Raw genomic sequence first — 27,944 nt, forward strand, 5'->3', positions numbered from 1 at the left:
CTCAGGGGATCGGAAGTGACCTCTGACCCTGGCTGCCCGGACCCTCGCCCTCTTCAGCTGGGCAGAGGGTAGCTGCGTTCACACTGGCGCAGCCCAGGGGCTGCAAGTGGGGAACAGGAAGCTGTCCCGGGCTGTCCCAGAGCCCTGCGCGCGCGCCCTGCCCGGAGGAAGACCTGCGTCGCTGTCTTTGCGGAAGGGATTTATTGTTCCGAGCTGCAGTCGCTCACAGTTACGACAGGGGTACACTGCGGGGGCTCGCCCATTTCCGTGGCGCCTGCTGGAGTCCGCGCGTGTCTGAAGCACAAGAGGGGAAGGCGAGCAAGAGGCGTTGTGCTTCGTGTCCTCGATCTCCGTGGAGAGCCCCTTCCCGCCTGGGCCGCCTGGCGTTTGCTGTCCTAGGCGTTTGCTTTTGTTCTTACGTCTAGAAATCCCAGCCTGTGGCAGAGGTCTCACGTCAACAGAAGCGTTAAAATGTATACACGAGGTGGGTGGGAGGCAGGGCAGGCACTGAAGCAGACAGACTCCACGGCAGAGGCATGCATCAGACCCGCCGCCCCCCATGGCCGCTGCATCTGGGCTGTGCCCGCCTGGGAGGGCCGGGCACGTGGGCAGAAGGGAACGCAGAAGCTGGAGCTGGGGTGAAGCACGGCGGTGGGCACTGGGCAGGGGGGCCTGCAGCCCCCTCCAGGCCACACCCTGGGCCTCGCTCTGCACAGAACGCCCAGCGGAGGAGCGCCACCGACTCTTTCTGTCCTTTTTTTTTTTTCAACTTTTTAAAATTTTAATAAGAAAAGCCCCACGTGCCCCTGCCGTCCTGTGTGTGGGGAGGGCCAGCTGGGGGCCTTCCTCCTACCCCTTCACCCTTGGACACAAAACCAAGATCGCCCCAGCCTGGGCCTCGACAGAGGGGCGCTGGCGCTGCCGTCCGCTACGAGACGCTGCCCCTCTGCCCCGAGCCCCCACAGGTGGAGCTGCTTCTCCGCAGAGAAACGGAACCCATGACAGAGCGAACCGCACCATCTTAGATGTGTGTGTAGAAAGAACCGGGAGCAAGGGACTGAAACACAAAACCTGGCCCTGTCCCAGCGGCGCCCCCACCCCCACACCCTTTTCCAAAAACCACCAAGAAAAAAAAGTTTATAAAAATATCTTGCAGGAATTCTTTAAAGTTTACAGTAGCTCACCAGCTGCCCCGCGCCCCACCAGCTCTGTCCTCAGAGGGCGCCCTGGCCCCAGACCCCACCCCGCCCGAGACGGGCAGACGGCAGGGGATGCGGCCGCCGCCCTTCCCTGAACAGAGGTGTAGAGAATCCATAAATTAAAACAGCAAATAAATAACACTGATCCCAGCCCAGCGACCTGGCCTGCTGGGAAGGCTCTGGCGCCCTAGGGTCTCTGTTTCCACCTCAGCCAGGGAGGAGTGCCAGAGCCCACAGCCGCCCCAGATGAGGCAAGGGAGGTGCAGGTGAGACGAGAGGGCGGGAGGCAGCCTGAGGAGGCCAAGACTACACGGAGGCGGAGGCGGCACGGCCAGGGAGGCGGGGCATGGGCCGCGAGGCGCGAGGAGGCCTCCAGGTGCGGCGTGGAGGCGGTGGACGGGGTGGACGGGGTCTGTTCCTGTGGCTACTTTGCCCACCGGGGGTCCTGGCCCCAGAAGGCCGCCAGGCAGGCTGTTCTTGCTGAGGGGTCAGGTGACCGGGAGTCCGGGTCGGCCGGGCTGGAGGAGGCTCCCCCGAGCCTGGCCCTCCTCCCACGGGCCGTGCGGAGCTGAGGCGAGGAGCTGCCGCGGGGTGGACGGGGCGCTGGGCTGGGCCTCGCTGCCTGGCAGCAACAGCAGGAGCGGAGGGAGGGCGGGTCCGCAGCAGCTGCCTTCGGTCACAGAGGATGGCCTCGTGGAGGTGACATGTTAACTTTTCGGGATAATTCCTGGTATCAGAGTGGAAACAAGCGACGCTGTCAGAGACAGGCAGAGACAGAGACAGGAGAGAGAAAAGAAAGAAAGAGACAGGAGAGAGGAAACAGAGCGGGCGCGGTTGGCACAGCCCGCAGGCCGGCCCCGGCGCCCCTTTCCTTTCCTCCCAGGCTCTGAGAACAGTCTGGATGGACGGGCGGCGCGGCCGCGGGTCCACTTGGGGCAGGACGGGCGGCGGGCGGCGAGGCAGCCGCTGTCAGTGCTGTGCTGGGGGGGGGAGGCTAGTGTGTCTAAGGCTGCTCGCGGCGGGCGGCGGGCGGGCCCATGTTGGCCGTGTCCTTGCCCGTTGGGTACTCGGCGTCCCCTCCGGGGCCAGGGCCAGCGGCCGCGGAGTCACCGAGTGGGCCGTGGGCACTCCGCTTGGCGGGCGTGCTGGGGGCCTGGGCCGCCTGCCCGTTCTTCTCGTCTGAAAAAAGTTGTTTAATTACGTCAAAGAAGTTACTCAATGGGCTGCCTGGGTACACAGAACAGAGACAAAAAACAAAACAAAAGAAAAGAAAAAAGAACAAAAAAGGGGGAGAGAAAGAGGAAGGGAGGGAAGGAGAGAGAAAGAGAACAAACAAACAAATGAACAAAGGGGCCTCGACGAGGGAGAGAACCCAGAGATGAGGCTGAGATGGGGCGGAGCGGAGCCGGCGGGCGGCAAGCGGGGTGGGCAGGTGGCAGCCGGCAGGGGCCCTGCACGCTGCGGGGCTGTGCGGTGGGGGAGCTGTGCGCCGTGGGGCCAGGAGCTTAGGACCCCAGTGCCTCCGAGCTGTTGCGCAGGACCCAGGGCTCCTTTGGCGAAGTGAGGCTCGGGGCAGGTGGTGAGACCCCTCCCTCCCTCCCCACCAAGGCCTGGCCCGGAAGGCCTTGCACCGCCCCCTTGCCTCCCCACCTCACAGCCGTGAGGGACAGCCCACCCCACTCCGGAGATGACAGCGTCAAGACAAGGGCCTGCTGGGAGCTCTGCAGCCTCGCAGGACCCTGGGGGCAGCTGCTGGCCCCACTGTGTGAGGCCCAGTGGAAGACAGGGAGAGGGCGTGCCCACCACACCTCCCCAGAGAGGCCTGAAGCCCGACTCCTGACCAGCTTGGACACAGTTCAGCAGCAGACAGACAGATGGACAGATGAGTGGACAGGCATGGAGGGGGTGGGTGTGGGAGGCAGGCTGGGGGTCTGGGGACAGGCAGCTAGAGTCGTGTCCCGGGTCCCTGGGAGGGGGGCAGTCCTGAGGACAGGGGCGGAAATGGGGAGCCCACCCTTCTTGGGGCCCTGCGCTCACTGCCCAGGTGTGCCGATGGAGGCACGTCAACCCCACTTCCTAAGCCTAACCACCACCTGAATCCTGAGCTCCCTGCCAGGCACAGCCTCCAGTGGACAGAGGGTTGGGCACCTAGGCCACAGCCTGCACCATTGGGACCAGTGGGACCCTCACTGGCTTCAGGCCTTGGGAGCCCCTTCCTGGGCCTGCCCCGATCCTAGGGCCTGGCAGAGGTGGGTCTGGCCAGGAGCCCCGCCTGGGCCCACTGTGGTAGGGGAGCGACCTGGGCTGCTCCCGGTAGCGGATGGGCCGGGACATCTGCGCTGCTGGTTGCCTACGTCTATCTTACACAGGGAAGCCGAGACAGCCGGGGCGGCGGGTTGGCCAGAGCGGGCTGAGGGTGAGCGGTGGAGTGGCAGGCGGAGGCGCCAGGTGAGCGTGGGGGATTCTTACCACATTTGGAAAGCCGCCCCGTCATCATTTCCATACAGTTAGTGGTGTCTGGAGCACAGAATGGAGAGAGGAGGGAGGGAGTGAGTGAAAGGCCGCCCCGCGCCTTCCGACTGGCTGGACGCCCACAGCCTCGATGGGCAGGGGGCAGAGCCAGGAGTGGGTGGGGCCCTGGAGGTAAGGGGGAGGGATTGGGTGGGGCCAGAGCCAGAGGGGGCGGGGCCTAGAAGGGGCAGTGCAGGGGGCAGGGCCTGGAGTGAGGCGGGGCTGCGGGGGCGGGAAATAAGGCGGAGCCACCTGGGCAGCCGCGGGTCCTCCAGCAGCCTGAGCCTGAGCCTGGATATGGCTGGTGCCCTGGGTGGGCCTGGCAACCTCCCATGGGCTGACAACCCTGCCCTGGCCGTGACCTGCGTCGGTCACTATGCATCCTCACTGTGCCACTCGGCAGCTCCAGGACCCTGTGGCTTCCAGCTGCCCCTCAACTCAAGGCAGGCACCCTCTTTCTCAACCCTCTCCCCTGCTGCTGGGCCTGGGAATGTTGGTGCTGCCAGGCCAGGACTGGGGTGGGAGCAAGGCCCTGGGAGGAGCTGCTCCCTCGAGGCCCTCTCTGGCGCCTGCAGACACATGCCCTGGTCTGCGTGTGCCTGCTCACTGGGGGCTCTGAGCCCCCCTCCTCGGCCGGGCTGGGGTCTCCAGGAGGGTGGGCAGTGCCTGAGGAGGCCCCCTGCTGGCTAGACACCTTCCACATGTCCTTGGAGCTGGGCTCACTGGACAAAAGCGTCCAATGTGGGGGGGGGGGGCAGGGCTGGGTGTAGCGAGATCATGGGGACAGGCTGGGCCCCTCAAGTCCAAAGGCAGACAGATGGGGCCCAGAATAGGCCCCCAAGAGCCTCTGCAATGGGCTCCACTGAGGTCAGGGTCCAGGGCAGGAATGGAGAGGGGCTGGGAGTTGGCTCGGTGAGGAGTGGTATGTGCTGACAGGCAGGACCACACTTTGCAGGGCCACACTTTGCAGGGCCAGGCTGGGGGAGCTCTGCCCACAGCCCACACAGGAGCAGCCTGAGGCATCCATGTGGCTGCTCAGGTGCAGGGACACCCTGGGCAGCACCCGGGGCCCATTTCTGCTTGCCCTCCTGGACAAGCCGGTCCGTCCCTGGCCTTGGTGGCTGCCCTGTCATTCCCTGGCCTTGGTTTCCCTTCCTAAGATGAAGGCTTTCAAGGCTCAGAGAGCCAGAAGCTGCTGCCGGCCGATGGCACAGCCTCCACTGTAGGGCAGAGCCACATGTATCTGCGGGGCTGAGCACCTGGAACCCTGTTCCTCCTTGCCCGCTGTGCCAGCCTGGCTCCCAAAATTAGGAGAAGGGGGCAACTCCTCCACCCACTGGGGCTTCGGTTAGGGCCAGGGCTGTTAGGGACCTCAGCCCCCAGCCCGCAGTGGGGTGAAGCACACTCGGGGGGGGGCTCCCACAGGTGATGGAATGAGGATGGAATGAGGATGACGGGGGGTGGGGTGGGGGCCCTCTATGGCCTCCAGGACCCCACACGGAAACACAGGAGGTGACCTAGCACGCCACAGAGCTGCAGAGATGCAGGCCAGGAGAGGGGCCCCCCAGGGTCCAGCCGGGCGCTCCCCCCACATGACGCCCAGCACTCCCACGCCACACCGCTGTTGAGAGGCGCGCCCACACACCCTTGCTGGCAGACCAGGCCCATGCATGTGCCCAGTGCTCTGCCCTGCCCCCACCACACGTGGGCCCAAGGGAGCGGGGGGAGCCAAGTGGCATGGACCCTTGGGCTCCTGGCCCCTGGTGGTTCCAGGCTGGGGCGACCCTCCCCTGCACAAGCCCCTGAGGCTGTGGTGAAGCCCCAGCTCTGGCTGGGCTCAAGCCCCTCTGCCCTGCTGGAGGCATGACCCTGGGCTGTCAGGAAGTATGGAGAGATAAGTCACAGCCCATGAGGCAGCCCGCGGCCCGCCTAGGGTGCCATGGCGGGGAGCCTCGAGGGCAGGGCCTTGTCACTGCTCTCCCAGGGCCTGTGCGGGCTGCCCTGTGTCTGGCTCCCTAGCAGATGGGCCGCCCGGGGCATGCTTGGCCTGTCCAGGGCCGAGACCTGTGGGTGGGCATGGAGGGCCCTGCTCAGGACCAGCCTGGCTCCGCCGAGGACCTGCCCGCAGCCCCTCCCCGCCCCAGCACAGGCCGGGCGCCTTACCTGCCAGCGTCAGAGGCTACTCTCGTAGCTGGTGGCCACCTTCTGGCCCTTAAGCCCAGCACCCCAGCTTAGTCCTGGCGCTGGTGGGGGGGGTTCTACAGTGGACAAGAGGCGCCTTTCAGTGTGGTGCGGCCGCGCCCTATGTCCCTGGCGTGCAGAGGCGAGGCGGGGGGTCCCGCCGGGCCGGGGGGGGGCCCTGCTCCCTGAGGGGCGCAGCCACAGCTTGGGGCAGGAAGGTGGGGGCATCCGTCAAGAGGGGCCAGGAGGCTGCGCCAGGGCTCTCAGGCCTCCCGTCCGCGCAGCACCAGCTGGCCACGCCCCACTCGCAGGCTGCAGGTTGGCCGGAGCTGAGCCCGCCTCACCTGACAAGTGCTGGGCCGCGGGGGGGTCGTGTGTGCTCAGCAGCTGGGCCTGGATGGTCTCCACCACCCTCTTGAAGCGGCGGCTGGGGCCTAGGGGAGACAGGGGGTTACGCCCTGGACAGGCCTGGGCCCGGAGCCGCCCCGGGGGCGCCGGCTCACCTGAGAGCAGGGTGAAGGTGACGGAGTAGATGCCGTTCTCCTTCTGCGCCTCCCCTCCCTCCGTGTAGGTGATATCCACCTGGAACTTGACAGGCTTCTGGAACACGGCTGGCCCCCCCGTGGCCTTGTACTCGGCCCGGAAGCTCGTCTGGGAGATGACGCTGTGGCTGAGGCTGGGGATCTGTGCAGAGGGAGCAGTGTGAGCGCGGCTAGCCTGGCAGGTCCCACCCTGGCCCTCTGGGGAGGCAGCCCTGGGGCGAGCCAGCCCCACCGCGCACACGTTGTGAGCACCCAGGCACCTCTGCTTCCACATCTGAGGGGCACAGCGCGGGTGGAGACGGTCGGAGCAGGGAGAGGGCCGTTTCCAGCCCCCACCCTCCAAAGCTTTGGTCCCCTTAGCGGGGGTGGCTGAACCCCTGCCGTGGACTTTTCTCACGCGGCCACAGCACAGGACGGCCAGGACCTCACAGAGGAGCCTTACGGGCAAGATGGAGGTGAGAGGTGACCCTGCAGCCTGAGGTGGGGTCCGGGGTGGAGCTGAGTGGGAGGTGGGGAGTCTGGGAGCTGTCACTGAGAGGGAGGTGCCAGGGCAGGGCTGGGGCCGTGCCCTCCTGCTGGGGCTTCCTGGGACTCCCACTGCTTGCAGGACTTACGGTGCTGGGCACTGGCTGTGTGGGCTCCACAGTACCGACGGGCAGCTGCAGGAAGCAGAACTCAGGGCCACCCAGCGCATGGGGCCCAGGCTGGCACACGGCCGCCTTACTGGGGCTGGCATGGGGAGGGGCTGAGGCCACCACTGAGTCTGAGGTTGGCTGTGGCAACCGGGGGCAGCATGAAGGGATGTGGTGAGGGAGGAGGCCCAAAGAAGTGAGCAGCCTGTGGGGACGGGGACGCTGAGGGTCCCCGAGGCCGGGGTCCAAGTGCAGCCTGAGGCCTGCCCAGCGCTGGGCTCTCCTGGCCCTGGAGCCTTCTGCAGGGGCTCCAAGCTGTCCCCACGGCGCTAAGGGAACCTCAGCTGCAGCCAGGGCAGCAGCGGCCTGAGTGCCTGGGGGCAGAGCGTCAGGTGGGGTGGAGGCCAGCCCCCAGCTAGAGCTGCCGCAGGGAGCCACAGCCTGATCTTGCCAAGATCCTGGGGCCTGGGCGTAGTGAGCACAGAGCAGGACAGCAGCCCTGGGGAGGCAGGCGGGGGAGGTGGGGGCAGCCCCTGTGATGCCTCGGCACTGGCTGCAGTACAGGGTGGGGCAGGGCCGACAAGGAAGGGGCCTCCTGATGGGACTGGGTGCTGGAGTCCTGGCAATGAAACTTCTCTATTTGAGGCTTGAGGGGCTTTTCTGCTCCTCCTAACCCAAAGATGCCCAGCAGAGACAAACGAAGCCCACCCAAGACCCTGAGCGCGGTCACTGTGAGAGCCACCCGGCCTCCGAGGGCAGGGTGAGACCAAGGAAACCAAGATACCTGAGGCCTGGGGGTGAGAGCCCCACGGGTCCCTGGGGTCACGGCCTCACAAAGGCTTCTCCCTAAGTCTCATGGAAATGTTCCCCTCTGAGGCCCACCCAGCTGGAGCCTTCCTTCTGCCCCACGTGCCAGCTGCCCAGGCCCGCCCAGCACACATCTAGGGCTGCTGGGGACCAGTGAGCAAGGCCCTGACTCCCTCTACAGGCCAAGTGCCCCAGACGGGCAGGGACCCTCCCTCGGAATGCTGGGCGGGAGACAGCGCCTGTCCAGTGAAGGCAGCCAGGCCGGCCCACAGCTGAGTGGACGTCCGTGCTGTGTGTGTGGACGTGTCCCGTCTAAGTGAGGAGCCTGATTCTCAGGGCTGGGCGGCGTGGGGTTGGGAGGGCTGCCCGCCTCCCCTGGCGCCCTGTGGCCTCACCGACAGGAAGGCATGCACGATGTCAGCCTTGATGGAGCTCAGAGGTTTGTCTTTGATGACCACGAAGATCTGCTCCTCCTTCTCCAGGCTGATGAAGTTCCCAAACCAGGACTTCTTGGCCAGCCTGGGCAGCGGGAGACAGAGGCTGTGAGGACTGAGGCGTGGTACTGTCCACACCCCTGCCTCCCTCGAACCTGGGGCTGGAACAGTGGAATCCTCAATTCCTGCGTGATGGACATGGCCGTCTCCGCAGTGCCCACGGCCCTGACCCCAGCGCCCTAACCCTGGCCCGTATGCCCTGACCATCACCGTTAGCATCGCCAGCCCTGACCATAACCTTTATCCAAGCCCTAATGCCCTAACCCTGGCCCATGGCCCAGCCAGGTTCCATGGCCCTAACTGGCCCCTCTTGGTTCCCTAAGAGTTGTGTCCGGGCAGCACTCGCTGAAGCCCCCACTGGGAAGGAAAGGGGAGGGAGTGGGTGGCCCCTGCCCCTGGCCTTGCTTCTCCGTTTCTGGCTGAGCCCTAGTCAGGTGCCCAGTGGCCTCCTGGCTGAGGTGCCCAGCCTGGAGCTGGGAAAACCAGGGAGCTGTACGTAGGCAGCGGCAGGACAGGTACGGCACAGACACCGGGAGCTGCGTGCCCTCCCACCAGACAGGGCGGCCTCAGCACCCCTGGGGCTGCCCTCCTGTGTTTAGCACGTGTGGCCATGTGGCTTCCCTGTGGCTCCAGCCTGGCAGGGCTGGTCCCTACGCTGCAGAGCAGACATCGCTTCCAGACCTCTGAGGCTGGCTGGGGAAGGGTGGTTCAGGGCTTGCCAGAGCCACGCAGACCCTGGCTCCCAGATGCCACCACGGTGGGTGGTCCCCACCCCGGGCTAGGCCAGTGCTGCTAACCTCATGACTGGCAGGCCTGACTGACATCACTTCCTCTGCTGGACGCAGGGCCCAGTGACAACGGCTGGCACCACCCACCTGCCCAGCCCGCCTAGCTGCCCCACACCCCTCCCTACCCCTGGCCCGGCTGCCGACCTGCCACTCGCTCCCAAGTCTGGGAATGTCCCTCCACAGGTGAGCCCTCCTCACCAAGGCCCCTGTGAGAGGTGGCTCAAGTTGGGCTCCTGAAGTCACCTGTGCCACCCACCCCCAGGAGCAGGCGGGGCCTGCAACTCGCTTCCAACAGGAGAGCGGGGAGGCGCTTCTGAGGCCACAGAAGGCTGCTGCTGTCTTGCTGGCAGGCTCACCCCAACGTGCAGAGGCCCTCTGCTCTCCAGCTCGAGGGCACCCGAACCCCACCCACCAGTGAGGGAGCCAGGAAGCCCAGTCGTGAGGACCACGGCCAGGGGCGCCTCTAGCACAGCCCGAGACTCTCAGAGCGCACGGGGTGGCTGTTCGCGGTGGTGGCTCGCACTGCCAGCGTCCCATGCGGCTGCTGCCTGGAGGTGGAACCAGGTGCACCGAGAGGCAGAGGCAGGGACCGGGAGGAGGCGCCAGCAGGGCTGGGGCTCAGTGGTGCCCTCTCCCGACTGATGCAGGGCTGGGGCTCAGTGGTGCCCTCTCCCGACTGATTCTGAGGCCCCTCCCAGCGGCCTCTCAACTCCCCTTTCCCTTGCCCATTCCTGGAGGTGCCTCGTTGGCCACTGTGGCCGTCCCTGTGAGGCCCAGGAGTCTTCCTAGACAAGCACAGGGACCGGGCCCAGCCATCGCTCAGCCCCTCGATGCCGCCTCAGTGTCCTGCTGGTCTTGCTGGCTGGCTGTTGTGGGTTCCAAGCTCCGAGGGCCAGCTCTGGCCCTGACCTTACCCCCTCCCCCTATGCCAGGACCTGGAGCCAGGAAGTGCCCGGGGCAGCCAGGCAGTTCGGAAGTACAGATGGGTTTCGGCATGGTCAACGTTCTGCCCGACGAAGAGACAGGAAAGATGGCACAAACGTGACTCTCTGAGGCCCGGGGGTGCAGCATTTGGCAAAACTAGTCCCATGTGTGAAAGACGCCGGAGGGCCGAGGGAGGCCAGGCCGATGAGGGGTGAGGGGCCTGTGCTGTGACTCCAGCACCCACGTGGTGGACAGTGCACAGCCTGGCCGGATGCTAGTCTGGGTGTAGCTGCCAAGCGATTTTTAGATGAGACGAACTTAAATCAGTCGCCTGTTGAGTCTGGCGGGGGACCCTTCCTCACAGGGTGGTGCATCCACCAGGTTCGGTCTTCCTAGAGAAAGAACGCCCCTCGAGGCTGCAACCTGGAAACTGCCTGGGCTTCCAGCCAGGGCTTCAGACTCAAGGACATCAGCCCTGAGTGTCCAGCCTGCAGCCCTGCGTGTCCCAAACAACCGCACGTGCCCCTTCCTGAAGCCACTGCCTCCCTTGCACACACAGCCCCTTGGTTCTGTTCCTCTGAGGTGCCCGGTTGACATGGGGCTGGCGGCAGCTGGGGCTGGGGGTTGTCTCAGGTCCCCAGCAAGCGAGTCGTCACCAAAGAGGGTCTGTGGGAGGCGTCCGTGCCAGGCCCTCGGGAGGGGTCAGGGCCTCCAGGCCGTCTCAGGATAGGGGAGGGGAGAAGCGCAGGCAGCTGCAGTGGCGTCAAAGCCACCTTCTCTGAGGGAGATAATTATGAGTCTGTTCATGAAAGCTTTTGGTGGCAGCAGAAATGGCAACGTCAGGGCCTAGGCAGAGGGTTCCCAAGTCTGCTGAGCCCTGTGCCTCTGGGCTTGCGATGATGCCTACACACCTCCGACCCAGGCACCCGGCTGGAGGGGCCACCTGACCGGCGCAGAAAGGCCACTGGGGCGGGATCCTGGCACAGACTGCAGATGCCGCTCCTGGGGCTTGGCACTGAGCAGTTTCCACGGGGGCCCCTGGTTTAAAGCCAGCAGCAGGATGAAGGTTCTTCTCTTACTCAGTCCACAGTTGCCCACACCTCATTTCCCAGGGTGTCCTGTGAAGTGACTCGGGCCTGGCCGCCGCTCTCTGCAGCTGCCTGGCCTGGGGTCACGCTGCAGGCTCGTATGTGCACGCCAGCAGTTGCCTGGTCACGGAGACACTGCCCAGTGACTGAGGCCGTCGTGGAGGAGAGGGAGAGGGCCTGGGCACTGGGAAGGGGTCTCTCTGGGGACATCCTTGCCTGGACGCTGGTCACAGCGGCCCCCAGGGCATTGCAGCACCTGGGTGCTGTAGAGTCTCTGCAGTGGCACCTCTCACAGCTCAGAAAGGCGGCGGGGCCAGGCCTCAGCTTGGCTGCTCTGCTCTGCCCCTGCACACGTGTTCCCACCAGGCCTGCTGCCCCAGGGCTGCCTCTTTCTTCCTAACACAGGCTGCTTTCTCCGTGAGACCGGACCGACCCTGAGTCTCTGCCCTTGGCGAGCTCAGGCCCTCGGGAGACTCTGCCCAGCGCACCCCCCGCTCGCCTCCAGCCAACCCCAGGCTCTCCTGAGGCCTGAAGCTTCTCAACAGAGCTGGGGGTCCTCCCCTGGCTGGCCTTCTCACTGCTGGGTATTTGAAGTTCAGAGACTCAGTGGCCGAGACGGGCCTGCCCGCAGTGGGAGGTGGAGCCAGGTGGAGGAGCCCCCGTCGGCCACAGGGGAAGGGTTCCGTGCCCCTCACCCGGTCAGCCCAGTGTCAGGTACCAGGAGGCCTCCAGCAGGGGCCACTTACTCTGGAGACGACTCTGGGGTCAGGTTGGACATCTCCTCTGGCGTCGGAACTGTGCACATGGGATGAACAGGAGGGAAGGCCTGGTGACCACTCCATCCTTCCCCTGCCCCGGCCACCTTGCGCCGAGGTCAGGGTCATCAGGAGTCCACCCCCGCACACTGGGACAGTCCCCCAGGGGCACGGTCCCAGCCCAGCTCCCGGCCACCTTAGAGGCTCCACTGGCCGTGGTGCCCCGGGGCTAAGGGGGAGCTGTCCCCGCCTCTGGTGCTGAAGTCAGCTGTGCCTGCTCCAGCAGCACTGGCTGGCCCTCGGTGTCCACACATGGGGCCTCCTGACTGGCAGTGCCCCCTTGGTGGCCAGCTCTCCCTGCTGTGTGCCTGGCCCCAGGACACGGAGTGGGAAGACTCGGGAGCACAGAATGTCTGGAGGGGGTGCCAGCCTGTGCAGCAGGTAGGACACAGGCTGCGGCTGGACGCTTTCAGGACAGTGAGCCATGGGCAGGCCCTGCGGACTGGTCTGGCACTGCTGGGGGGCCTCCTCGGGGCGGCCTCTCCTCTCTCCCAGCCCTGCTCTGGCATCTCCGGGCAGACACTCACCTTGCAGTTTCCGGCGGTGGAAGCGGGGTGAGCCCAGAAAGCTGTTCTTGATGGAGTTGAGCCGCGCCCTCCAGGGCACCCCTCCGACGCTGGGGCTGGACGGTGGCGTGGGGTTGGGCGTGCCGGCCGGGCTCTCCTTTGGCGTGTGGACAGGCGTCCCCTTGGGGGTGGGGAGGGGACTGCCCCTTGGTGAGGGGTGAGGGGTCACCTGTATGATGGGGATAGATTTGGTGTTTGGTTCAATCCCAGTGGGTGGGGGCCGGGGGGGCACCCGCAGGACAGGCGGGCCCAGGGGTGGTGCCAGCTGGGGACAAAGGCCGGCAGCGGGAGACTGGGCCGGGGTGCTGGCCGGGAAGGGGTTGGACTTGGTGCCCTGCAGAGGCTTGTCGGTCAGCTTGGCCTTGCACGGCAAGGTCTGGGTCTTGGGGTCGGGCCGCGGGGCGGCCTGCGGAGGGAGGACGTATCCGGGCCTCGAGGCGCTCCCACAAGCTTCAGGCTCCGTGGAGGTGGTCAGGGGGCGGGCCATGAAGGGCAGCTCATGGGGCGGTGGGGGCAGGACAAGCTTCCTAATAGGCTACAGGGAGGCGCAGGGAGCGAGCGGGGCGGGGGCAGCCGCGCGGCACGTGCACCCCAGTCCCCCACAGGCACATAGCACAGGAGGACCAGAAAGAAGCGGGCGGGAGCGGGAGGGTGGGGAGGCAGGCAGGGAGGCAGGCGGGCAGGGGCAGGGGGGTTCGCCACAAAAGAAAACAAGTGACACACAAGAAAACAAACAAAACAAAAAACAAAAGAGCGTGCAGTTAGCAGAGCAGCCCGCGCCGCAGAGCAGCAGCCGCCACAGGAGCTCGAGCATGGGGGGTGCCTGGGGCTGCTTCCCAGGGTCCGCGGAGGCCTGCCCCCCCCGGCACACGCTGACTGGCAGGGTTGGGGCCTGTGAGGATCCGGGCTGGGTGGGGGCGGGGGATCACTCACCCGGGGGCTGCTGAGTGGGCTGGTGGAAAGGCCTGAGGAGGCACCGCTGATGGAACGAGACCTGGAGGTCACAAGGTACAGGGCCACGGCTCAGCCAGGGGGCAGCGGAGCAGCAGGCACTGGGCTCTGCTCCCCCCAGGTAAACCCTCCAGGAGGCCTGGAGCCCGGGCCAAGAGCCTCGAGGCCCTGGGTCCTGCTGCACTTCCTGCCAATTCCAGGAGGGCCCAGGGCGCCTGGCTGTGCCCAGCCCCACTGGGGCCCCCATCAGAGCCCACGTGTGGGGGCCACCCCATGCCAGCAGCGCAGGCACAGCACAGAATGCGGCATCAGACGGCCGCAGCAAGGGACCATCCAGCGTGGGGGTGGACAGAGGGACGAGGGGACAGACGGGGCTTCCTGTGAGCTTCCTGTATCCAGCCCCTTCTGCTCCAGGCCTCATGCTGGCTCCAGCCTCCCATGCCCCTGCTGCCAAGTTCCTCCCCTCCCCAGACGGCTGAGCTCTCCCAGGGCCTGCAGCCTGGTCCTCCACGTCCCTAGATGCCCGTGAGGGATGCCTGGGTCAGCGGCCAGCCCTCCCTGTTCACAACCAGGAGGGCCTGGGCAGGGCCAGGCTGGGGCGGCTGCTGGCAGGGACGGTGGGGCCTTGTCCCACCACTGCCCTACTCGGCCTGACACCTGACAGCAGGAGGGAGGCCCTGGCCCGGTGTGCCCGGCTGAGACTTCGGTGTGCGGCCACCACCCCCATGCAGGGACCAGGATGGCCGTGTGTCGCTCCACCACACTGCACAGACGAGCCGGCGCCCACACGCCCGGACAGTGGCAGTTGCCATCCTTGGAAGAAGGAAGTGCAGGGAGGGGCCGAGGCAGCCGCCGAAGAGAAGAGGACAGAGAAGAGTAAAAGCCCGCCCTGTGCTGCCCACCAGGCCTGCCCACCGCCAGCCGGCCACGAGGGGCCTCGCTGGTCCACACTACGGCCCAGGCCCTGGACCATGGAGAGCGCCACGCTGGCCACACACCTGGCTCCTGGACACCCGGGGGCTGGGCCCCACAGCGACGACCCTCCAACTCCCTCACCACACACAGCCAAGGGGCAGGGAGGTGGCGGGGACCCCATGCCCAACCCAGCCTGTGTGGGTCAGGATGGCACCCAGGGCTGCGACTGGACCCAGAGTTTTCAGGGCTGAGCTGCGAGCTGCGGACAGCCCTCATAGTGGCAGCAGCCACCAGTGAGGGCCTGGACCTGTGGTTCCTGTCCAGCCCGCCCAGAGCTCGTGACTGGGCACGAGGAAGACAGAAGAGGCGGCGGAAGCCCTGAGGTGGAGGGGCTGAGCCCCGGTCCTGTCTGGCCAGGCAGCCGCTGGGACACTGAGCTACAATTGCTGGGGCAGGGGCAGGAGAGATGGCGCCAGCCCTGAGGGCAGCCAGGGTGGGGTTCACAGGTAGGCGCGGGGCCAGGGCTCAAAGAGGCCCGACCGGCAGCCAGCGTGGTGCAGCCTTGGGAGACGACGCCACCTGCCCAGGCTCGGAAGACTGGCCCCGGGCAGAGGCCCCTCTGACGGTGGCACCTCCTGCCCTCCTCAGCTCCTGCAGGTGGGCACAGGACGACTGCTGGGCTTCAACTCTGGCCGGCCCCAGGGACAGCAGGGCCACCGAGGCCCACTGGACACAACACAGGGGCTGGCAGGAGGAGCGGCTCAGCCTGCAGCCACGCGGGGCTCTAGCCCCAGGCCCTGTGAGCCACAGTGCCCGGTCCCTCGCGGGTAGGCATGCCACGCCTCGGCAGCCCCACCCCTCCTCCTTGGCCTCTGCCTAGCCCGCGGGCCCTTCCCTGGCTTGCTGGCCGGCTCCACTGCCACAGGGGCCCTGCAGCCCAGCCCGCCACCAGACCCGCCCATGTGCCTGCCCGGCCTGAGGCAGGACAGCGTGTCTGGGGCTGGGAGGTGCGGGGACGGGTGGTCGGGGTGTATACCTGTCTTCTTTGCTGAATTGGGGATGGGCCTCAGCGATATCCAGGCTTTTACTGAACATTGCTTTACTACAGCAGAACAGAGCGAGAAAACACAGTTACTGACGGCCACATGCGGGCACAGGTCGGCCCCCAGGGCCCGGGCCATGCCAGGTAAGAACACGCGGCTCTGAGGCCGGCGCACAAAGATGGCGAGAGAGGAGGCTGGGCCAGACGGCGCGCCCCGCACTGTGTGACTGCTGGGCAGGGTGGCCTGGCCGGCCCCACCCCAGCCCCCGGCCCCCAGCCCCCAGGACCCCTGCGTCCCCAGTCAGCAGCCCCGTGTGGCCCAGCACCAAGCAGCTGGGTCTCTGCTGGCTGCACAGGTGACCCTGCCAAGAGCAGAGTCTGACTGGGACATGCCAGGACTAGTGGCCTTCCAGAGGCCCTGAAATGCTCCACGCCCTGGCCCAGGCAGCCAGGCCTGGGAGCTGCAGCAGAGGCCAAGAGGGTGGCCTCCCACGCCACTGACCGAAGGCCAGGCAGTGGGGTGGTGGGGCCTGCCCTGCAGGGTCAGGGGAGCCCGGAGAGGTGCCCACAAAGGCAGGAGGCAGGCACCTGGGCTGCAGGTTTGGGTGCACCCATGACATGCAGGCCACTGAAGGCCAGGGCAGTAGAACGTAGATAGGAGGGCCCCTTGCTACCCCCTAGTCCTGGGGTCAAGGCTGTGGCTGAGTGGGCCCTGGGAAGGAGGTTCTGGGGCTGGGCCCCAGTTGGGAGGCTGGGCCAGCCTGAAACCCTGGGGAGGGCCTGGGACTCCCAGGGGACCATGGCCTGGGAGCTGGCAGAACTAGGACCACCAGTACTCTGGCCAGGGCTGGGGCTGGAACAGGTTTAGCCTGATGGCTGCCAAGCTACCTTGCAGTTCCCCACAGTTTCCCCCAAGTTCCCAAAGAACAGGCCTTGCCTGTCCCACCCCTAAATCCCCAGTACAAGGAGGGGGCCCTGGGGTGCTGAGGCCCAGACCACAGGGCAGACCAGAGACTGCCCAGGCTCTTGGACCTCCTGGTGTGCTCCTGGGCCCAAGGGCTGTCCCCAAATGTTGGAAGCCCCCACCTGGTGAGGGACGTTTGAACTCATCCCCAAGAGGCCACACCGGCTCCACGGATTTGCTGAGGACCTCATGCAGGCAGCCCAGCCCTGCCCCCACCCAGCAGAGGCTCCACGGGGGGCTGGCGCCCTTCCTCCGGCCACGGGTCTGCTCACCACTGCTGAGTTCTGTGATGTCCCTGGCCACACACACCATACTTGCCACCCAGAGCCGGGCCCAGCACTGCCCAGGCCAGGGGGACAGGCTTGCTGGGCTGATGGCTCTGAGCGTGGTGTGACCATATCACAGCTCAGCCCAGCCAAGCTTGGGTCAAGCCAGCCCTGCCCTGCCCAGCCCAGCCCAGCTCAGCCCTGCCCAGCCTGGCTCAGCTCAGCCAAATCCAGTTCAGCCCAGCTCAGCCCAGGCCAGTCAAGTCCATCTCAGCCCATTCTAGCCCAGCCTAGTCCGGCCTAGCCCAGCTTAGCCCAACCAAGTCCAGCTCAGCCCAGACCTGCCCAGCCATCTAGTTCAGTACAGCCCAGCTCAGCTCAACTGAGTCCAGTCTAGCCCAGCCCAAACCAGCCCAGCTCAGTCCTGTCTAGTCCAGTTTAGTCCAGTCCAGCCCAGCCCAGCTTATCCTAGCCCAGGCCAGTCTAGCCCAGTCCAGCCCAGCACAGCACAGCCCAGCCCAGCCCAGCTCAGCCCAGCCCAGCCCAGCCCAGCTCAGCTTAGCTTAGCCCATTCCAGCCCAGCCCAGCCCAGCTCAGCCCATGCAGCCCCACTCAATGGCCTCAGCCAAGACCCCAGGCCAATGGGCAGCGATGAGCCAGGCGGCAGTGCCGCGCAGCCCAGGGAGGGAGGCCCAGCAGCCTCGGGGCACACACACCTCTGGCCGTGCTGGGCCATCTCAATGGCCCGCCGCGCAGGCACCGGGGAGCCGCCGTCCGTCACGCTGAGCACCTCCATGGACTTGCGCTCCGGCCGCCGCTTGCCGTGCCGGTTCAGCATCGGGGAGTCCACACGCTTCCGGGGAGGGTCTGAGTACAGATGAGGGTCAGGCCAGACAGCCCCTGGACCCCAGTGGGGCAGTGCGGGCCGGGCTGGAGGCCACCCCGGACCGTACCTATCTCGTTCCGGGGGGGCAGGTCCTCGTCCTCCTGGCTCGGGTACCTTTCTTTCCGGTCCAGGAGGAGGAAGTAAATCATCTTCTCCTGATTCTCCCTGCAGTGGGCGAGAAGGGGCGAGACGCGCTGGCACGCGGGGCCGTCGGCTCCTCCACCACAGCATTCCCACCCCAGGCCCCGTGCCCCTCCCAGCCGCCTACTGCAAGGGCCCCACCCAGGAGCCGCCCTGGACGCACTCCTCCGATAGCAGGTCCTGCAGCAGCTTGTTGCGGTCTCGGAAGCAGCCCAGGGAGTGCATGCTGTCCAGCACGTCAGGGTCGATGTCCTCCAGGCTGGGCAGCGAGCGGATCTGCACCTTGCGAGGAATGGGCTGCTCTGGTTCCGGCTCGTTCTTGCCTCCTCTGTGGACACAGGGCAGGGACGCCCGGTTATCAGCTGCGGCCGGGCCTGGGCGGCTGGGAGGGTGGGAGGCCCGCCCTCACCTGGGGCCCTGCGTCCTGCCACTCTCCCTGTGCCCAGCCCGGGGAGGCCTCCTGCGTCCTGCCCGCACCCCGCACCCAGCGCAGGCCACAGAGGGCCAAGGGCCAAGGCGGGGCAGGGCCTGCGCTGGGCCGGCGCCCTCCCCCCGCCTTTCCTAGCAGGGCCTCCAGGCCACAGCAACAGGCAAAGCAGGCGATTAGTGGGTGGAAAAGCTACTTACATATACCATATGTGTTTCTGAATGTGCTCTAGCTACAAGGAAAGAGAAACAGGGAGTTAGTACGGACGAGGGACGGAAAGAGCCCACATTAGGAGGTGAGGGGGAAGGCGGGGGTGCTGGGGGCGCGGAGAGAGCAGGAGAGGGCGAGGGCGAGTGAGTGGGGGGAATGTGGGGAGGAGGATGGGGAGGGGGCTGCGTTCCCAGAGGCTCAAGGCCAGCACCCCTGCCCCTGCCTCTCCCAAGTGGAGAAGAAAACGCAAACCTCAAGGAGAGAAGTCGGGGGGGGAGCCGGGGTTGGAGGGGATGCTCCAGGTAGGGGCAGGGGCCCAGGGAGTGGAGGAAGAGCGGGAGGGAGGGAAGCTGGAGCCAGGGCCGCCCCAGGTGCCTGTGCTGCCTGGGCCGGGCCCCTCCATGGATCTGGGAAGGAACCAAGGCAGGAGAGCAGGGAGCAGCCAAGAGGGAGCTGAAGCCAGGAGAACCTGGCCCACCTGTGCGGCGGGGCGGGGCTGGGTGCAGGTGCGGGCAGGAGGCTGGGAGGGCCGGCCAGCCACACGTCCCCTTCTCTCCACCCTGACTCAGGGACAGCTTGTGGGGTATGAGGCGGTGGCCTCTTGGGAACAGGGCAACGCTACCCTGGAAGGGCCAGCCCAGAGGGTGACCTGCTTCTGTCAAGTGGGCGTGTGCGGTCCCCACGCCAGGCAGCCCCGGAGGAGGTCGGGACCAGCAGCTGGGGGCTACCTTCGGCTCTTGCCAGCCCCCACAGCTGCCGGGGGGCACTCAGCGGAACTATTCACCCTGCCTGGGGCTTGCCCCAGCAGCGTCTGCAAGCAGGATGGCTGTGATGGGGAAGCAGCAGTGCTTCTGTGTAACTTACAGCCAGGTCTCACCTACCTGTGCACACAGCCCTCCACCCCTGTGCACACCCCACACTGGTACAAGTGCTCGTATGCACCTGGACACACCTCCCCACAGGTGCACATGCCCACACCTATGCCCTCACCCAATCACATGAACTCTGGCATGTGTCCACACCTGAGCACCCCCACACCCTTGAACACACACCTGGGCATGTGCCTACATCTGTGTACCCACACACCTGAACACAAGCCAACACCTGGGCACCCCCGCACACCTGAACACTCACCTGGGCACCCACACACACGGGCATATGCCCACATTTGTGCACCCACACCTGAACACAAGCCGACACCTGGGCACCCACACACACCTGTGCACATATCCACAAACCTGGGCACCTACTCACACACCTGGGTGCCCACACATCTGGGCACACGCCCACCCCCGCGCCCCCCCGCCACGCTCTGGGGCCGCCCTGCTCCGAGGGCACGCACCGTGAGGCGGCGTGCGGCGTCCACTTCGATCATGCCCCGCAGCAGGCTCTGGCAGTCGGGCGGAATAAAGTGCGGCATGTGGAACACGCCCCGCTTCACCTTCTCCAGCAGCTGCCGCAGGTTGTCATCGTCGAAGGGCAGAGCCCCCTGCGGGCAGCCGGGCGGGGGTCAGCATGGGCAGGCGGGTTGGGGAGAGGCCGGGGTGGGGTGGAGGGGGCCGGGGTCTCACCACTAGCAAGGCGAACAGGATGACGCCGCAGCTCCACACGTCTGCCTTCCGGCCGTCGTACTTCTCCCCCTGCAGACAACAGTGCCCGGGCTATTGGGCGCAGGGCAGGGCGGGGGCCTTGGCGGGGCCGGGCTCAGAGGGAGTCGGCCCCAGGACAGGCGGCCTAGCAGCACCTTGGGGTGCGGCAGGCTGGGGTCCCACCAGGGTCAGGTCCCCGCCACCCTGGGACCCGCAGAGCTGCACGGGCGGCGCCAACTCACCCGGATCACCTCGGGGCAGGCGTAGTGGGGGGACCTGCGGGCAAGGGCGGAGGTCAGCGACAGGGCTCCGGGCGCTGCCAGGCCCTCCCCCCGGGGTGATGGTGCACCGCAGGGCCCTCGAGGAGGCTCCCAGGGCTGTGGCGCGAGACGCCCCCACGTCCCTGAATCTGCAGGCGGGCTTTTAGGAGGAGACCAAGGTGGGGTGCTGGGTCTCTGCTGTGCCCAAGGCTGTCTGCCCGCTCAGCCAGGCAGGGGCCAGGGGGTCCCAGCCTCACACCCAGGCGGGCCAGAGCCAGGACCGTACCCCTACCCTTACTGTGCCGAGAGGCCTGTCTCCCCAAAACCATCAGGTTGTGGGGTGCCGGGAGGCTCAGGCATTTGTGGGGGGCCTGCCTGTGGGGTGCCCACCGGTTCCCCTTCCCCCAGCCCAGCCCGTGCAGAGCCAGCAGGGGCAGAGGGCCACGTACCCGCAGCTGGTCTCCAACAGGCTGTCGCCAACCTGCAGGGACGCCATGCCAAAGTCTGCGATCCGGATGTTGTTCTTCTCGTCCAGCAGGAGGTTTTCAGGTTTTAGATCCCTGTGGCTGGGGAGGAGGGCGGTGAGGCTGAACAGGGCCAGTCTCTGCCTTGAGCACCTCCCCACCCTGGAGACCCCCTGCCCGGAGCCCACTGCCTCTCCAAACGCCAATCACACAGAGGGGCCAATGGCAGCCCAGCCTGGTGATGTCATAGGCAGCCAATCAGAAGTCGCCTGCCTGGTCCGTTTGGCTCTGGCCTTTGGTCAGGCATCCCTGTTTCTCCTGCCATGCGCTCCTGCCCCCTGGCAGGCTCCTTGCTGCCCCCTCCTGCTCCCTAGCACACCTGCTCTAGCCTAGGCCAACCTAGGGCCCCCAGGCACGCATGGATGCAAGCAGTGGACCCTGGAAAGGCCGAGGGGCTCCCAGAGCCCTTGGGTGGGCGCCAGGCAGAAACCTTCCCAACACACTGCCCACTCAGGGGAAAGCGGGGGTGCCAGGGGGGGTGCCAGGGGTTGATGTTCCTCGGGAGGGGGGAAGGGCAGCACCTGGTGTGGCACGGTGCATTTGAGGGGCAGCTAAGGGGGGTGACGGTGCCCTTGGGTAGACAATGGGGGGGACAGTGCGTTTGAGTACGGGCAGCTAATGGGGGGATGGTGCACCTCGGAATAGCACACTAGGGGGTGTAGTCCTTGGGGCACAGGGGCATCTGCGGTAGCACCCTGGGGGTTGGGGTCCCTGGGGAGTGGGGGGCACCAGGGGTGGGGCTCACCATATGGAGTGGCTGTGGCAGAAGTCCAGCGCGGAGATGATCTGCCGGAAGAACTTCCGAGCCTCCTTAGGCGTCAGCCTCCCCTTCTTCACCAGGTAGTCGAAAAGCTCACCACCTGACACGTGTTCTAGCACCAGGTACCTGCAGGAGACGGGGCCACCAGTGCGCCCAGCTGTGGCTGCCAGCCGCCCCTCCTCATCCCAGGGCCTCCCACAGCCACCTCCTGGCCAGCCTCCTGCAGGCCGCCCCCATTCTCCCACTGGCTGGGGAGGCAGCTGAGAGGAGCCCTGACTACGGCAGATCTCAAACCATCTGGGTTCCTGGGGGTGGGCCTCAAATGAGTCTGCAAGGAGCCTGGGGTGGGGTGGGGGAAGAGGGGCGGGTGAAGGGATGGGTCTGGGGGCAGAGCAGCGAGGGAGGGTTTGGAACCCGCAGGCTGAGTGGGGCGGGTACTGGGGCCAAGGAGCAGTGCATGGGGTGGCCTCGGGGCTCTGCCCTGCCTGCTCTGGCCCTCACACCCTGGGGTCCCCTTGCACCTCAGTGGCACGGGCACCGAGCAGGGAGACCACACAGCCGCATCCAGGGGCCCAGGGACCGTCTGGGCCGCTGTGAGGGGGAGACAGGAGGTGTGAAGGCCATGGGGAGGGGGTGAGGAAAAGGTTGGTGTGGCCCTCCCCTTCCTACCCTGGCAGGCTCCCAGCACCCCCCAACATGGGGTCTCAGCCACATAGAGGGTCCTGAGGAGCTGGTTCCTGGTGAGAGGCCCGTGGGATGCTGGATGCAGCTGCCTGGGGGCTGCTCCGCCCAGGCTGAACCAGCTCCAGGGGGAGGCCTGTGAGGGTGGTGGCCCCAGGTGTGGCCGTGGTGATGTCGGGGGACTGCACAGGACAAAGGGGTGGGGCCTTGGCACACGCTCAGAGCGGAGTGGGGACCGGGGGGACCGGCTGTCCCAGGAGCTGGTCTTGGCAGGAGTCGGGGGCCCAGTGTGGGGATGGGAGCAGAGGTCGTGGTGGTGAAGCTCCCACGGCAGAGAAAGGTGGTGGGGGCCACAGGGGGGGACTCTGGGCAGGGGGTGGCCAGGACCAAGGCTCAGCATAGGCCACACGGTGTCCGGGGGCCATGGGACAACACCCAGGGCCAGACCTCAGGAGAAGCCCCAAGCACAGCCGTGCGCACCTCCTGGGCTCTTTCCTGTCCTTGGGCCTTGGCCTGCGGTGCCCATCCCCCCCGCACTCCCCCACCCTCCCCTCCAAGAAGGCCTCCCCGGGACCCCACTACACCGGCACCATGTCACAGCGAGGAAGCCGTGGCCCTCGTCACAGTCCACCTCGCCAGCATCAGGGCCAGGACCGCCCCCGCCCCCCAGGCCTCTGGTGACAGTTTCTGTGTCCCTGCTCATGGCGGGGCAGGCGGGCTCCCCACACCCCACCCCGGGTTTCCTCTCCCCAGCTACACATGAGCTGGCCACCGGCACATGCTCCCCACGGGAATGCAGAAACCCAGGCCTGAGCGGAAGTCGCTGCCGGGGGAAGGGGAGTGGCTGGGTTCTGCCAGACCCTCAGCCAGCTCACCCTGAGGGCAGCCCCCAGCCCAGCCCTTTATGTTCCCTGCCCCCTCCATGCCTGATTCCTCAGAGACGCCCGGCTGGCATCACCTGGCAGGTCAGGATGCCGCCCGGGGACCAGTGAGGGTCAGGTGGGGCTCAAGGCCAGACAGCCCTCGGGCAGCAGCCCTCATCCATGGGAAAGCCCATCAGAGCGCACGAGGAGACCGCCCCGTGTGTGACCTCTGTGCCCACTCCCAGGAGCTCCCTGAGGCTGGGTGTGGGGCGATGGGGTTCACAGCCAGGCATGCCTGGGACAGGGTGGGGATTTCTGCTGGCCTCGGCGGCTGTGGGGGTGACAGGGTCCAGGCAGGGCGGGAGCCTGCTGGCTGTGCCTCGTGTTGGGGAGCCTCAGGGATGGAGACATGGCTCAGTGGGGCTGGGGAAGTCCCGGGCAGAGGCCAGGAGGCTCAGCGTGGCCATGTGGGGAGGCCCAGGTGCTCCGGCCCCTTGCCCTGAAATGCCTAAGCCCCCTCCAGAAGGCCCTGTTCCCTCTTGCCGGCCTCAGGCTGGTGGCTCTGCAAGCCCCACAGAGCAGGTCTCTGGTCTGGTCAAGAAGCAGAGACCACAGCGGCCTGGGCTGAGACCCTACCCAGACAGTGTTCATGCTGGCAGGGCCAGGGCTGCTGGGGTGCAGTAGGCACCCCTGGCCTCCAGCCCCAGCGCTCCCCAAGCCCCGGCCACCTGCCCCTGCAGCGACAGCCCCCACCTCGGCCACCCCAGCTCTTCAGACCCAGCAATACCTACAAATATTTTTTGTTTTCATAAACGTCGTGCAGCTTTAGGACGTGGGGGTGCTCGATGAGCTTCAGGATCGCGATCTCCCGCTCCACCTGCGTGGGAGAGACCAGAGCATGTCACGCTCGCAGGGCTGGGGCACTCTTCTCTCCCCACAGACGCCACCTTTGGTGCCAGCTGTGGGGGACGCGGGGACGTGGGCTGCTCAGCTGGGGCCCTGGCTAGTGGAGAGGGCAGGGAGAGCCGCAGTGGAGGGAGCCCAGGCCCCAGGGCTGACAGCAGCCTGTAGGGCTGAGGACTGGGGTCCCCTGGAGCAGGAGGGTCCCTCCCCACCCTGCCCAGGAAGGCAGGCAGCCTGGGCCTCGGTGCTGCTCCTCTCCGTGAACCCAGCCTCAGGAATGGGGCCTCCCAGGCTCCCAGCCAGTCGGATGGAGGGCCCTTCCAGGCAGGCTGTGCCTGGGCTCCGTCCTTCCTTACGGTGGAGGCCTCACAGGAGGAGGGGCCGGGACAGGCTTCTGTGGGCTCAGGACTAGCACGAGGTGGGGGCAGGCGACCTGTGCGTGCGGGGCATAGAGTAGTTGTGCAGGCCGTGCTCAGGGCACGTGTCCCTGATCCACAGGCTCCCAGCTGGTACTGTCCCCAAGTGGGGAGGGCCCCAGGGAGGGACAGAAGTGACCCCTGAGGGCACCTGACTCAGGATACCCAGTCCTGCTCTGAGGTGAGGGCAGGGTCTCCTCCCTCAGACATGCAAGCCTGGCCATGGGCACCTGGTGCCCTGCCCAGCACAGAGGAATTGCCTTGTCAGTGGTGGGGCCAGCTGAGGCCACGGCCTAGGGGACCCAGCACTCAGGAGCCAGGGTGGACGAGGCTTTGGGGCTGGGGCCAGTCTTGTGATGGGGTCCCAGCTCTGGCAGGTTGGCCAGCCTGTCCCCAAGCCCTTCCCTCCCAGGTGGGCAACTGTGCCCAGCACTTGCAGGTGACAGGGACACCTCCCCCGCCCCACATCTCCAGGCCCTCCTTCACTCGGGGCTCACAGGCACCTCCCAAATTCAGCATGGGACTCTCCTCAGCTACACCCTGAACTGGATCTCTCTGCCAGGTGCTGTCCTGGCCCCGTCACTCCCAGGGCCCCTGTTTCTCCTCCAAGGCAGGTTCGGACCCTGCCAGCCCCATCCAAGCAGCCCTCAGCAGCCCTTAACGCTGCTCCCACCTCCCCATGGGGTCCCTGGGCCTTCCCAGTTTAGTCTGGTTAATTCCTCCACACCCCCAGCAGCTGGGGGGTGCTCAACGTGTCAGGGTCCCCAACTGTCAGCAGCTTCCACAAGCCTCTCCTCTCTCGGCTACTCCCACTGGCCCCCGTCCCCGTGTCCTGCCCCACCCACAGCCCTGCATGTGAAGGAGTGAATGCAGGGGAAGGGAGGGCAGGGGGCTCGGCTGGCCCCGGTGCTGGGAGGGTCCCGCACTGCCAGCCCAGGTCCCACTGTGGGCGGGACTGGGAGCAGCTGGGAGCCACAGCCTCTGCCTCTACACCCAGGGTCAGGCTTCCCAGCAGCTAGGACAGCCCCATCCCCACTGAGAGGTGGGTCAGAGCCCAGGAGTCCTCCACCCAGGGGGCCTGCCCGGACCCCACGGTGACCAGACACCACCGCATGAAGCCGATGAGGAGGAAGGCAGGGCTCCCCTCTGCTAAGCTGGGCCCTGGCAGGCGAGGGGTTGCTCTGAGGCAGGGGCCTCCTCTAGATTCTAGCTGGGGACACTGAGGCTCTGCCCGCTAGTACAGCAGGTCAGTGTAGCAACTCAACTGCCCAGCTTCGGCCAGTCCCCTCAGGGGTGCCCACTCTGCTTGGGGGCAGGAGAAAGGTGGGCAGGCCCGGAGGGGAGAAAGAAGGGCAGAGGCGCCCTGTCAGGGGGCCAGCAGGGGTGCGGCAGCCCAGGAGCCTGCAGGACCCCCGCACTCAGCTCCGCAGGTCCCCACAACGCTGGCTCCCACCCCCTGTGCTATTCCCCGCCCCACCCCACCACCAGCCCCACCTCCCTCCCCGGCCCCGCCTCCCTCCCCAGCATCACCCCACCACCAGCCCTGCCTCCTCCCCGGCCCCGCCTCCTTCCCCCGGCCCCGCCTCCCTTCCCGGCCCCACCCCACCGCCAGCCCCGCCTCTTCCCCGGCCCCGCCTCCTTCCCCCGGCCCCGCCTCCCTCCCTGGCCCCGCCCACCTTCATCAGCACAGACTCGCTCAGCTTCTCACGGTTGACGATCTTGATGGCCACCTTCTGGCAGGTGACACAGTGAACCCCAAGCTTCACCAGGCCTGCGGGAGAGAAGAAGCCTCGCTCAGACCCGCCCGGGGAGCCTGCAGCGAGCACCTGGCTGGACTCTGCAAGTGGGGAGCCTCCTCCCACATCCTGGACAGCAGCGGCCCCACCCACTCCAGGGCGGACTCGGCCCCGCCCCCTGGGTCGCTGTCCGGAACAGCTCAGTGCTGGCCTCGTGCTGCCCCTACAAAGCTGCGTCTTCCCTCCACGCCAGCCCTTTGGGCTTCACGGGTCTCCGCGGCCCCCCTCGCCCTCTCCCCTGTCCCAGAGCACCCAAATCCCCTCCCTCTGGCCTTCAACCACCCTCAGCTGGGAGCCAGGGTACCCTCGAGGCCCCTGCATGGCCCAAGAAGGCCATCCCCCACACACCCTGCCCTGAGACCCCCACCTGCAGCCTTCTGCAGATATTCCCCACCCGCAGCCCTCTGCTGAGACCCCCACCCGCATCCCTTCTCTGCTGAGGTACTGCCCTGCACCTGAGCGCTGGCCCTGTGTGCACCCCAGGACACCAGGATGGGCCCCAGGTGGCTCCCTAGGCAGCACTGCCCTGGACCTCCACGGCCCCGCAGCCCCTTCCTTCCCAGACCTACCTAAAAGGCAGGCAGGGTGCTCTGGGAATGTGCCTCGGCTGGGCACATGGTCCTGGTCCCCCTCCCCGCCTCGGCCCACCCTCCCTTTCTCCTCTCCCCACTCTTTTCACAGCCAGATACTTGCCCCTGCCCAGGACAGCCCGGCCACACCCCTGAGCCCCACCTGGCCCCGAGCTGTGGTCTTGACACTGGAGACGCCCCGGGCGCCCACAACCTGGGCCCTCTCCCACCATCAAAGGTCCCCAGGTGCACTCACGGGCCCATTCCGTGTTGGGGCATGTTGGAATCATGTGGGGCCCAGGTTATCACAGGGGACCCCACCTCCCAGGTGCGCCCAGACACCCAGAGCCAGCTCAGGTTATCACAGGGGACGCCACCTCCTAGGAGCGCCCAGACACCCAGAGCCAGCTCAGGTTATCAGAGGGGACGCCACCTCCTAGGAGCACCCAGACACCCAGAGCCTGGCTGGCATTCCCACTGGGCTTTAGTGGACGCCATCCTTCCGTGCACATGCTGTACTCAAATTTCACCCAGACTCAGCCTCACCCCGGTGACCCGCGGGACGTCACTGGTGTTTACTGACCATGTGGGTTTGCTCTGGGCTCCTTTCCTGTGCCTGTTTTCATACTGGTGCACGCACATGTGTGCATTTTCTTACCAATTTGCAAGAGCCCTTTGATTTTTATGGGAAATTAATCCTTCATTCATCTCACGTGTTAAGCATCCACTCCACCTGCCCCATCGGCTTTTAGCTTTGCTCTTTCTGTCAGTTTCATTTGTGTGGCATCACGCTCGGATCTGGATGAGCCCAGGCCGGGTGGGGGACCCAGGACCTTGCCGGAGACACGGGCTTCCCCAGAGGCAGGGGGAGCTGTAGGCCGGGCGGGGACTCAGGCTGGGCACAGAGGGGGGCGGCCTCCGCAGGGTGTGCTCAGGGAGGGGGAGCTGCCTCTCCTTGGCGGCCTTTGATCCAGCACGAGGCCTGTGATTCGCTTGGCCAGGGAAGCACTCAGGAGGGCCTGGCGCCCTTCACCCATAATCCAGGGCAGCTGGAGGTGCCCACAGCGCAACCCTCCCCAGGCATGAGGCTGGCCTGCACCCCAGGGCAGGGAGCACCTGCAGGAAGGACTCAGCCCCACATATGGAAAGAAGCAAGAGCTCAATGTCCCCCAAACATGGCTGCAAGGCTAAGGCGTGGTCCCTGACAACAGCCTCTGGTCTAAAGGCCATTGAG

At 66.5% G+C, this 27,944-nt stretch overlaps 1 protein-coding gene across 15 annotated transcripts; it reads right to left on the reverse strand.

Annotated features, from left to right (window-relative positions):
* Positions 1-182: 182 nt before the first annotated feature.
* Positions 183-26,139, reverse strand: BRSK2 (BR serine/threonine kinase 2). Of its 15 annotated transcripts, none has more exons than XR_004177613.1 (21): positions 26,022-26,138; positions 23,818-23,903; positions 21,468-21,608; positions 20,648-20,764; positions 20,181-20,214; positions 19,921-19,989; positions 19,692-19,838; positions 18,340-18,371; positions 17,876-18,040; positions 17,639-17,736; positions 17,402-17,552; positions 15,450-15,515; positions 13,481-13,541; positions 12,509-12,716; positions 11,913-11,961; positions 8,268-8,391; positions 6,395-6,575; positions 6,236-6,325; positions 5,874-5,968; positions 3,669-3,716; positions 183-1,926 (listed from the first exon to the last, which is right to left on the reverse strand). XR_004177613.1 is itself a non-coding variant. In XM_031653835.1 (20 exons), exons 1-20 carry the CDS (start codon positions 26,025-26,027, stop codon positions 1,907-1,909), a joined length of 1,893 nt encoding a protein of 630 aa, XP_031509695.1. In that variant the 5' UTR covers positions 26,028-26,113; the 3' UTR covers positions 183-1,906. The 15 variants fall into 15 exon arrangements, 11 of the variants coding, with proteins under 11 accessions (XP_031509695.1, XP_031509701.1, XP_031509700.1 ...); XR_004177612.1 differs by lacking the exon at positions 183-1,926 and adding an exon at positions 2,361-2,378 and having other exon boundaries at positions 26,022-26,113; XR_004177611.1 differs by lacking the exon at positions 183-1,926 and adding an exon at positions 2,408-2,426 and having other exon boundaries at positions 26,022-26,113.
* Between the last annotated feature and the right edge of the window lie 1,805 nt (positions 26,140-27,944).

Source organism: Papio anubis, chromosome 12 (genome assembly GCF_008728515.1).
Source record: "Papio anubis isolate 15944 chromosome 12, Panubis1.0, whole genome shotgun sequence".
NCBI classification, from domain to species: Eukaryota; Metazoa; Chordata; class Mammalia; order Primates; family Cercopithecidae; genus Papio; species Papio anubis.

What these genes read in the sequence shown, in the direction of transcription:
- BRSK2 (XM_031653837.1), bottom strand. An exon ending in TCCTGTTCGCCTTGCTAGTG is followed by an intron (nt 19,839 to 19,920) that starts GTGAGACCCCGG and finishes GGCTGCCCGCAG; the next exon opens with GGGGCTCTGCCCTTCGACGA. An exon ending in GCCCACTCAGCAGCCCCCGG is followed by an intron (nt 12,717 to 13,480) that starts GTGAGTGATCCC and finishes CCCATCATACAG; the next exon opens with GTGACCCCTCACCCCTCACC.